The sequence below is a fragment of the Prunus persica genome, chromosome G2 (genome assembly GCF_000346465.2).
Source record: "Prunus persica cultivar Lovell chromosome G2, Prunus_persica_NCBIv2, whole genome shotgun sequence".
NCBI lineage: Eukaryota > Viridiplantae > Streptophyta > Magnoliopsida > Rosales > Rosaceae > Prunus > Prunus persica.
The window spans coordinates 28,697,073-28,708,081 of record NC_034010.1 but is presented as its reverse complement, the minus strand read 5'-3'; the positions used below and the strand labels follow the sequence as shown (position 1 = coordinate 28,708,081).

The 11,009-nt window shown below is 36.6% G+C and overlaps 2 protein-coding genes across 3 annotated transcripts; both read right to left on the bottom strand.

The window, feature by feature from the left end:
- LOC18784764 (cleavage and polyadenylation specificity factor subunit 2) lies at positions 1,909-7,159 on the bottom strand. 2 transcript variants are annotated; one of them, XM_007220176.2, is made up of 18 exons: positions 6,663-7,159; positions 6,408-6,576; positions 6,198-6,294; positions 5,987-6,113; positions 5,755-5,870; positions 5,454-5,548; positions 5,187-5,338; positions 4,999-5,056; positions 4,808-4,915; positions 4,415-4,667; positions 3,712-3,896; positions 3,359-3,451; positions 3,160-3,258; positions 2,899-3,030; positions 2,761-2,805; positions 2,494-2,661; positions 2,328-2,402; positions 1,909-2,223 (listed from the first exon to the last, which is right to left on the bottom strand). In XM_007220176.2, the coding sequence occupies exons 1-18, from the start codon at positions 6,809-6,811 to the stop codon at positions 2,122-2,124; spliced, it is 2,223 nt and encodes a 740-aa protein (XP_007220238.1). In that variant the 5' UTR covers positions 6,812-7,159; the 3' UTR covers positions 1,909-2,121. The 2 variants fall into 2 exon arrangements, with proteins under 2 accessions (XP_007220238.1, XP_020412499.1); XM_020556910.1 differs by having other exon boundaries at positions 2,008-2,223; positions 3,712-3,893; positions 6,663-6,909.
- Positions 7,328-10,185, bottom strand: LOC18786943 (signal peptide peptidase-like 1). The gene is made up of 4 exons (XM_007218090.2): positions 10,059-10,185; positions 8,497-9,433; positions 8,009-8,209; positions 7,328-7,678 (listed from the first exon to the last, which is right to left on the bottom strand). Exons 2-4 carry the CDS (start codon positions 9,289-9,291, stop codon positions 7,562-7,564), a joined length of 1,113 nt encoding a protein of 370 aa, XP_007218152.1. The 5' UTR covers positions 9,292-9,433; positions 10,059-10,185; the 3' UTR covers positions 7,328-7,561.

Here is an 11,009-nt window from a genome sequence, read left to right as displayed (position 1 = left end):
TAGATTTTTTTTTCTTCCTCAATTTTAATTTGTTACAAAAAATTAAATGAATAGGAACAATTTGGATATTATCATATCCGAAGTGTATAGAGCAATCATGTAAATGTAATAAGTGAAAAATATCACCCAAGTTCCTATTGTTTAGGTGTTGGTTGTTGTGGTTTAACGCCTATTTCATCCCCAAAAAAAAATATATCACCCAAATTGTTGAAACAAAAAAATTCGGGCAAAGAAATTTATCATAAAAAAATTAAATGATAAATGCAAGCAGTGTTCCTAAAAGTTTGGGATATATGTTATTTTTTCAAATTGGTGAGATAATAGGCCTAAAGGGGAGGTTGAATCCGATAAGCATTGATTTGAAATTCAAAAGTATTATATGATCAAGGGAGTCTCATCTAGTTGGCTTATAAAAAGGCTACATCATAAGGGGAAAAAAAAAAGGGGGGGGAGGGGACGACATATCAAAAAAAAGACTGCAGGAGAAATTAAGGGTGAGAAACCCCAAAACTATATGGATGCAAATCCATGAGTGAGAAACCTCGAAATTATTTGGATGAGAATCCATGGGTGAGTAACCTCGAAATTAGTTGGATGTAAAATTTTATGGATGAAAATTCATGGGTGAGTAACCCGAAATTATTTGGATGTAAAAATCCATATGGGTGAGAAACCCAGAACCCCTGCAGATAAAAAAAATCTGAAAAATGGGTTCACATATGCAAATAAAAAAAATGAGTTATACCTCTTCCTTGGTGAATCTGATCACCCCTTGTCGGAGCTGCTCTGAAACCAAAAAAAAAAAAAAAAAAAGATCAGCTGCTTGCATATGGACAGAACAAAAAATGGGGTTTTGAAGGGGCAGGTCCCGTTACACGAGTCCCACATCGGAAACTTAACAAAATAGAAAGTCCCATATAATAAATGATTCCACTCCTAATAAGATTGAGGCCTTTTGTATAAAACTTCACACTTGCTAAACAGGTGTTTAAGTTTGGGACAATATCGATGTTGCTAGTGGTGGGCCAAGGGTTCGTCCCTCTGAAATCTTAACATGGTATCATAGCGGGTCGGTTGACTGGGCCCGATTAAACCCAATCAAACAAACTCAAATCAAACAAAAAACCCCAAATTGAATCAAAATCAAACAATCCCCAAATTATAAATAAATTTAATTTAAAAAGAAGAAGAAAAAAAGTGACCGATGTGGAATTGGTTGCACGTGTGGCCTACTAAAAAGTGGTCCCACTTGAGAAAGAGTGTTGAAGAATACACGAGTCCCACATCAGAAACTTAACAAAATAGAAAGTTGGGGACAATATCGATGTTGCTAGTGGTGGCCTAAGGGTCCGTCCCTCTGAAATCTTAACAACATCAAACAATATTCAAAAAAGGGAGAAAAGTCACAAAAAAAGAAAGTGGCGTCGGCCAATTTTTCCCATAGGTCATCTAAAGACACAAATTCTCAATTAGTGGGCCACACTTACCCATTAATTTCAAAATCTCCGAACTACGTTGGTTTGATCCCTTCAAAAGGTTACGTAGGCAATCTAGAGAATCAATCTAGATGCAACCGCCCAAATCTCCAAACAGAATCCCTAGTTTATTCTTAACCAAATTCGCCCCAAAACATATATCGAAATCGAATCCCTGATTTATTCAACTAAATTCACTCAAACACTTCTCAATACAATTCATACAAATTCCCTTTTTGCAATGAGTCATCTATTCGTTGCAAATCTATGAACTACAAGTGGCTTGATTCCCACAAAGAATACGTAGGCATCCTGAGGTTGGACTTGAGAGCAGTTGCAAAATCAAACACACATTTTGTTTCTTTATGATAGAATCAAATAGGATGTTCCCTTGAAGCAAAGGATTATAATTAAGAGACTTGCGTCTCGAATAGATCGAACCTAAATTAATAGAACCCCATTATTTATTTAGTGGTGGTGAAATTATGTTGGGAGGATCACATTTTCCTTCAACCCAAACAAAAAAGTTGGAAAAAAAAAAGTATTTGAACAACAACTTGCATTCTCTTAAAAGTTTATCAAAAAGGCGTTACAGATGATGTATCTCTCTCTCTCTCTCTCTCTCTCTCTTTCTCTCTCTCTCTACTCAAAGCAAATAAAATTGCGAGTAGAGATACTCCCGAATCTTGTAATAATCCTCACATAAGGGGCCTTCAATCACAATTTGCTGGGTACCAGAACCACCACCCTACAAGACATACTCACGCAAGTCAGACTTTCCATCTACACACCAAAATTTAAGCCATGCTACACTCTTAGTATAACTAACGGTATCGTAATTGGCCAACCTACCTTATGGCTTGCATCCCCAACTTTGCGTAGTGTCACATATTCACCGCATCGCAAAGCCCCACCGGCGAATTCAACCTGTCAAGGTCATCAGATGAAGATGGTATCACATTTAATAGTTTCTTGGAGCTTAACCTTTCACAATATGAAGTTGAGATCATTTTGGTACCTGAACACCGTTGTCAGAAAGAAATTGCTTGAAATTAGCCATTTTTAAGTCACCAACAAGGACAGATTCATGTGGTGGAGCTGGGGTTGAGATGGGTAGTAAAGATAGCGCTCCATTTTCTGTCTTTCCTGCTTCAGAATCGACCCAAGCTATTTCGTAATCTCCAAGCTGTGTTCGTAATTACATCAAATTGGTAAGGAGGACATGATATAGATATAGATTACACAAGGTAAACTTTAACCCTCTCTTTAACCCTCCCGTGCCTACCTTCTTAAAGAGCACGTTACTCATGAGCTTCTCAGACAGTTGCACCTATATATTTCACATAATGGGAAATGGATTAAATTGTGAAATCTGAGTCACATATCAACAAACAAAGAAATAAATTTTTATCTATGATTTTACCTTATAAGCACATAAATCAGAAGTGACATCAATTGTTTCTTCGATTTGAGGAGCATAAACATGAGGGCAAACATGTGTCAAGCAGTGTTGCTTCAAATGTTCCGTGGCCTCAGCTGTTCCATGAACCAAAACCTCCACCCAAAAAAAGTATATACCATAATCATAAGGTCACATTAATGAATTACTAGAGTAGAACCTACATCCAAAATAAATCACTTCACTGCAAAAAGGAAAGACAAAAAAACAAATAAGCAGACTTACAAGCTTTAGAGGAGCCATATGGGAAAGAATTGATTTGATGGATCTCGCGTCAGAACGGCCCTCAAAGTCCATATAAATTAATGAACACTTCACTTGAACCTGAATTAGACAAAGACAAAAACAAAACAAAAGTACAACTTAGTTCAGTGAACAAGAAGATCGGTAAAACTATAAACTAATTTAGCAGACTTCTACTTACGGTCAATTCAGTTGCTACAACTTTCGAAGGTCTTGTGTCAAGTATCAAACTAGCAGAACCTTCATCAAGCTTTCCATCCATATCACCACCAACCTGAGATGATGAAATTTTAAAACAGAAGCATCATGGTATGTACAAATCTTTGTTCTACAAGCTGAGAACAATTTGGATAGTGGAGCAGAGAAAATGTTCCTGCCCAGAATATGGCTAGCATGCCCTGGAGAATCGGGATCCCTGTTAGGGTTTTGGTTTAACCTTCCAGCATCACTATCACAAACCGAGTGAGAAGCTAAATAACTCAGATTCACAAGAACCAAAATCAAAGAATCTGATATTTAAAGATAAAAACTTACATGCATAGCTCCTTGGTCCATGTCTGCATCCTTTATTACATAATCATCCGGATTTATGACTTCACCAAAGTCATCCCAGTCAGAATTATTTTCATAGAAGGGAAACATAGGGGCAGCACTGGTAGAAGGGGGAGTGAATCCATCTATTAGCATGTCCCGGTACCCACCACCGTGTGGACCTGCTGCTGCAACAAACAATTACAAAAGTTCATTATATACACTATGGATGAGATATAGTTTGCGTACTTTAAAATTTTAAATGATCCATAGGAAAAATATATATATCCTCAATGCACAGGATCTATCATCTCAACAATCTTCAAAAAGAAAATCAAGAGAAAATTGTGGAACTACACAATGATAAAACCGATCCTAGGGAACAATGAAACAATACACTTTAGCAGCTTTACTGCTTAGTAACGAAGAATCATCTAACAATAATTGCATAAATTGGTTATAAAAAAAACAGATATATGCTAATTTAACGACTCCCAAGTAAAACTTTATCCATAAATTACATACAAAAATTATATACGCAGATGAAACGAACTTGCTGGAAGGCTTCAGATTTTAAAGGTCCAAAGGACTAGTAATGCTTTGATGTTCATTCCAAATAGAACATTTTCCTTTAAAGAAGGTTTCTCGGATGCTTAGAAACCCTTCAAAAGATTAGCAGACAATTGCAATTTGTTTTCACACCTACCATCTAGCAAAGAATGTGTATTACTAGCATCAACAACCGTTGGATCACTCGTGCTGACATCGGCCCCTTGCGCAGATTTCGATTCCTCCTCTTTAATCAGACTAGCCTTTAGAGCTTCATCCTTTCTTATTCTGTTCTGTTCTTCTTCATAAGCAATTAGCTCCTCTCCAACCAAGGGCACCCTCCTGGACATGGTAACCTTAACAGCTTTTGGAGGCGGGTCTGCCTGAAGCATGCGAGCTAAAGTGCCAAACTACATAAACAGCTCAAGGTGTCAATGTGTGGTACATATTAATGAAAAAAGAAATGAATATGAGTAAAATATAGATTTTAATAATAACATTAAATGCCACACATGGATAGTTATGTCAAGAACCTGGGTCAGAATTATACCTGGGCTCGTTCTGTAAAAAGCACAAGATTCTTGGGATCAGTTGCCCATTCGACAAATATATCGTGAGAGAAACCAGCTTCCAAGCTGGCCATGGATGCTAAAACAACCTGTATGTGATGTATATGTCAATGCCAATCAAACTAGTAGGCAAACTAAAGATAAAATACTCCAAAATGTATATATTGTAAACCTTCGGACCATCAGGAGCATTGTCAAGTTCGCTTTTGTTAACTAAAAGTGTTATACGCCTGCAAGTGTTAGCAAACATACCTAGTAAGTGATTGTTCAGCAACAGTAATTTGCAATAGTATCTAAAGTCAGTGACTCAAAATTTCAAATTGTCGTGAGTTAACATATATAGTAAACGAGACCACTTACTTCAAAATAAAAGCATTCTCCCGTGTCTTCTCAAATGACTTTGCAATAGAATCACTCATCCACTCAAGGAAACTTTTAACATAATCAATTGTACTAGATGCAACATATGTTAGAAAGAAGATGGGATAGTTCAAATTTTCATCTGCCCAACACTGCAATTAATGGAAGAACCAATATAAATCATTGTAGTATAGTTGACAAGACAAAACTTATGTGTGGTCAATACAAATTTTTTAATTTAAAAAAAAAAATGTCTCCCTTACTAACCGATTCCAATATTTGAACAAGTTCCAAAACTCGGCCAGCAGTATCAACAGGTAGTAACACATTTCCATCAGATCGTAGAGTCTTCTTTATGGTATCTAAATAATAACCAGAAAATAAAATACAGACTAAGAATAACAAAACCTCATTCATTCACAAAGTATAAATACTTGTTCATTCCATGCATGTTTCTTCAACAGGAAAAAGGAAAATAAAAAAGACAAGCAAACATGAATTTTACTGTAGATGACAATTTTTAAGACAAAAATCTTGAGGTAGCTAAAATTCCTTGTTCGTAAGGTACCTGTAAATTCCTTGTCCTTTTGGCGTCTATAAGGCTGATTGTTCAAAGCATTATAGGCATCTGTTATTAGAACAGCAGGGCGCACAAAGGATGCTTGATTAATTCCATTCAAATGCCTGATGAAAATCACAGCAGTAAGCAGTTCAAAATCATCTTTCTTTATTCCAGACATCATATACACATATAAGTAATTGAATTGTCAGGGGTAGTTGAAAGAAGAGTAGATAATTACTTCTCTTTTCGATGGTTGAAGTCCACGGCATATATAACATCTTCTCCATCCTTTGTTATCTTCCAGACAGTACCACCCAAGAGATGCCCAGATACATGGGGTGAGATCACAATTCCCTCTCCTTTGCCTATAAACTATATACATTAATATATCTATATTTATTCCACCAATACTTTGCACATGAATTATGAATTATACATAATGGGCATACCAGAAAGATGATGATTTTGAGCATAGGTTAGTCTGGTGACATTTTGGAAAGCAGAATCAATATCATCCAGCGTAAACAGGTCAAAATCCGATACTTGCTGCAAATTTTTAATAAATCTCAGCTCAGTCAGAAACTTATGCAAATACATGGTGAGCATAAATACATACAATTTTGAATTAGCAGAATATTATGCTTATGAATTAATTTCACCTTGCGTGAGAGGTACTGATCATACATAGTTAGAAGACCTAATCTGTAAACAGGCTCAGTGGAGTAAACGACAGCAGAGAGGCCGAGTTGTTTCATGGCGAATGGAAGTGCACCGAGGTGAAGTGTATCTGGATGTGAGAGTAACACTGCATCTACTGTCGACGCTACCCTGCGCAACAAAATTCAGCCATTGAAACTCTGCAAGTAAAAAAGAAAGCAAGAGATTGAATTGAAGAAAGAGGGAGAAAGAGAGACCTGGAGAGGGGTTCAAGGAGGGAGGGGTCAAAGTGGTCGTTCCAACCACAGTCAATGAGGAAGTTGAAGCCATCGATTGACACCAAATACGACAATGGATTCTCATTGTACACTCCACACAACGGTGTTACCTGGACTGAAGTTCCCATCTTCTTCTGAGTAACTCTCTGCAAATAGAGAGAGAGAGAGAGAGAGAGAGAGAGAGAGAGAGAAGAAATGTTTCAATTCAAAGAAGCGAAGGAAAGGGAGGGGTTGTAGAGGATGTCGTTTGCTGGGAAAACAGTTCCGCGTCGTCGTTTCGGGCTGCCTTTTTCTTGAATGAAACACGATAAGTCGTTTTCCAAAACGAGGTCGTTTTTTAGTTGCTTATCTTTTTGGGCCTTTTTATGATGTGAACATTTTTGACCAACGGGTCAGGCAGCAGAGCCAGCCCAACTTCAAATGAAAAGTGTTCCTCAAAAGAAGCCATTAACTTCTTTTTTCGGCCTTTTGTTTCTTTCTTTTTCTTCTACTCAGTTGAACGGTCACAAAATGCATAGAGAGCATTATGTCAGGGAAGCAGGAACCACTTGGGAACGGATGTTAATGGGTATTTCCAACGTTTTGATACATCAGCTAGATCAGTTTTTTACCAAGAAAATATCTAATTTCTTATTTCAAAGAGATTTTTGTAATAAGGAATGACAAGATCATCGCATATATTTCCTTCCATAGCATGTCGAAGAATTGGAACCGGAATATTTGAAGTATCAGATGTCAGAACATAAACACTGATTGCCAATTTCCTATCAGGTTTTTCAAGTAGGAATATAGGACTTCCAATTCCAAGTGAATGTACAACTTTCAATTTGGTCCGCAAGCAAGCACTGAGCTGGTGCAAGACCACAATGATAAGTGGCTCATACTTCTATCTGGTGAGCTTTATCGTTTGAGTTTGGCAAGGGTCCATCCCATAGCTCTGCTAGTTCCTTCCTTATCCAAGATATGAAAACAATTGGTCCCAACGTAGAAGGCACCTACATACATTCACCAATAGCAGGAAAAGTTAAAAAGAGACGGTCAATAATAAGAGGTGCAATCAAATCTTCTATCAAATCACTCCAACAACTAAAACAACCCAACAGAAGCCTGATGGTAAGCTCTTTTAGTCATGACCAAATGTTGCCAATGCAATTTTGGTATGATTTTGTCCAGAAAGCACCCTCTAATATTCCAGAGCACCATACCTTAATGTTAAATGTACCATATACCGAAGAACTGAACCTTATAAGCGGCAACATCCATCAACTCTCATGAGAGAATAGCAGACAATAGCAATAAAATTTAAAAATAACAAAAAGACTTACAAGATAAAGAAGAGCAGGTTGAGGTGAGTGGGTCAGAACGCCAGCTGCTAAAGCAGTAACCAGTCCAATGGCATATCCGGGAAGGGCATACCAAATATATTTGTGCCCCTTGGAGGAATGCATTTCTAACAGGTTTATCGAATCCCTGCTCCTTCGATGATCAAAACATAGGACTAATGCCAGAAGCATAGCAGGAATTGCCTGCAATAAAACATGAACAAAATAAAATTTTAAATTGCTTGAGACTTCCAAGACATAAGTACCTAGCCAGAAAGGAATATGCATGATGATGGTGTGAAAATACTAAATCTAGATCTAACGACTAACCCAAAATGCTTATAGTCAGTAGACTCGTAATCTCGCAAGGTAAACTATAACTACAAATATGGATGCACCAGGGCAGTGCATTGTTGCAAAAATCAAAAGCAACACGCCATCAATACTTAGCGTAAGTTACACTACTTGCATCGACAAAAAGGATGTCATACCATGTCACCGAGACCAAGCATCATGAAGTCTTTGGCTCCTCCAGGAATCAGTCCACCCAATAAGTTCCTGGGAAACACAATCTTCACCGGCAATTCCAACTTCTTTGTTACCATTTGCAGCCCAGGCAGGCTCAAACTATTTGCAACAGTGTGAACAGGGTTTGAAGCTTGTTGTGTTGCCACTGATACCATGACATTCGCCCCGAAAAACCTCTCGGAGAAAAAAACCCAGAATATGTCATATACGAATAGGCAGACGAGGAGCATTGCACAGATTTTGATGTTCGGAAGACGGACATGACTCACAAATGCAATGCATATGGAAATGCCCAACAAATTGTTCAATACCCAATGTCCAGTAACAAGCCAAGCAACAACCGTACCAATGCATAAGAACAGTAACAGCCCTTGGATTCGTGTAAATGACTTGGAACAACACCTTGACACATATGGGTCAGCAAAACCAAATTGTGACTTCAAATAGGCTACATAAGGAGATAGGCAGAAAAATAGGGAGGATACAGAGGCAATGGCTGTGAATACAGTGAGGAGTTGTGAGACAGAAGAGAACAGGTAGAACATCAAAAGCAAGCTTATAGAGCTCATTACTGGGATCATGAGAGCTTGGGACCTATCTAATGTAATCGATGTTTCTGATAAATCACGATTTCTCTCCATTTCTTTCCCATAATTAAGAGCACGAAATGCAGATCCAAAAGTCACACCTACTGCTGTTACAATTAGAGAAATAGGTGCAGGCTCCAGCAAATACAAAAGCTTCCAGAGGGGCTCCATAACTAATTGAACACACAATTTGTTCCAATTTTGATCTCAAACTTGATTTTAATGCATATCAAAAACGTTATCAGTCACAGCATTTGCAACCAAAGTTGCAATGTTTCTCCGTCTGACACTTGAGCAGAGAAATCCATGCAACCTGCAAAACAATAATGACAAAAGAAAAATGTTAAGAGTTTATTGTCTACTTTCCAAGTTCTCTCAAACAACATGGAATGGAATCCCTATTCTAAATCATATCTAGCACACCATTTTATAGCAATGGGGCAAGGAAACGATTTTAAAATCTAAAAACTTGGTTTTGCATCGCTTTCTTGCAAAATCCTAACTCAGCTGTACTTCGCACCAACAGTTGGACAAGTTGAATTGACTATTTCTGCAATTCCGTATTGAACCCTAAACCAATCTCAAACAAAAGTGTAAAACTTTAACATTTTATTCTCTCTTTTTTCCCCAATTTTCTCAGCCACCAGCCAAAGGGTTAGTCTCAAAATGTCAAATTTTCATTTCCTTTCCTTCCTTTTTCCCATCAACCAAACAGTTTTTACAAAACGTAAAAGATAAAAACAATCAGCAGTAAATTGACAAAACTAAAAATCTAGACCTTACAAACAAACAAATGTAAAACTAATACCAGATACACACAGAATTTAAGCAATTTACATACAAGCATAGCTAGACTAAAGATCTGAGATAATAAGCACACTGGAATGAGAAATTTTAGTTTATAATAGATTGTTGAATAGGGTGGTGGGAGGACTAACCTTGGACTTGGAGGAGCTCGAAAAACCTTTGCTTGCTCTCTGATTAAGCAGGTCTCCTTTCTCGGAGCTATAAAATGGGAAACAGCTTTTTCTAATTTTCAGTTTGGCCCCATAACTTTAACTCTTTTTTACATTGTTGCTCAGCCATGTCAGGTATTCTTGCATATACAGGGGTTGGATTGCAATATGAATTTTCACATTCTAACCTTTTTTTTATTTCACATCCTTATTAGAGATTTTATTTTTCTTCTTTTTTATGCTTCCACATTCTTATTAGAGAATTATTAATTATAGCGGTCGAAGTATAATATTTATATTTGATCCCAAAAAAATAATAATAATAATAATATTTATAATTCTTTGTTAAGTTTATAATGGTCTACATCTTATGTTGTTGTCATATTTGGGTTGGGTTTGTTGGGGGTACAACAGAGCAATTGCTGGATTGGCATATTGGGCCTACTCTGGACTGAAAGGGCAACGACGAGTTGATTGTAAAGATTGCATTTTTATTTTTTTTTACTATCTTATTTTTATTATTTTTACTAGTCTTTTCACACGTGCTTCCGCGCCTGTAAGAGATTTTTTTTTATAAAAAAATTTATTTTATTTTAGAATTAAAAAAGATAATGAGGGTAGTTGTGTTCTATAAAAATATGATCAATTATCTGAATTTTCTTTTAATTTTAATTTTTCTTAATATGAAAAAGTGTGAATTTACCATATTATCCTCATTTAACAATTATTAATGTTTGTATTAACTAAGGGTATTTTCTGATATTTTAAATATTTTACCATTCTTTCTGATATTTTTAATATTTTACCATTCTCTGCCTTTTACTTTATATATAGATGCTTCTAGTATTACCCTTTGAAACACCACCTCTCATAAGTACTTAAAATTTATTGCATTTCATATAACTGAATTCATGCGTCCGTCTATATTGGCAT

Coding starts and splice junctions, on each gene's coding strand:
- LOC18784764 (XM_007220176.2), bottom strand. CDS start 6,811: ATGGGAACTTCAGTCCAGGTAACACCGTTGTGTGGAGTGTACAATGAG. Junction 5,339..5,453: donor TTGTTCAAATATTGGAATCG/GTTAGTAAGGGA, acceptor CATTAATTGCAG/TGTTGGGCAGATGAAAATTT. Junction 2,403..2,493: donor TTTCTGACAACGGTGTTCAG/GTACCAAAATGA, acceptor TGACCTTGACAG/GTTGAATTCGCCGGTGGGGC.
- LOC18786943 (XM_007218090.2), bottom strand. CDS start 9,291: ATGGAGCCCCTCTGGAAGCTTTTGTATTTGCTGGAGCCTGCACCTATT. Junction 8,210..8,496: donor TGCTTGGTCTCGGTGACATG/GTATGACATCCT, acceptor GTTTTATTGCAG/GCAATTCCTGCTATGCTTCT. Junction 7,679..8,008: donor AACCTGCTCTTCTTTATCTT/GTAAGTCTTTTT, acceptor GAATGTATGTAG/GTGCCTTCTACGTTGGGACC.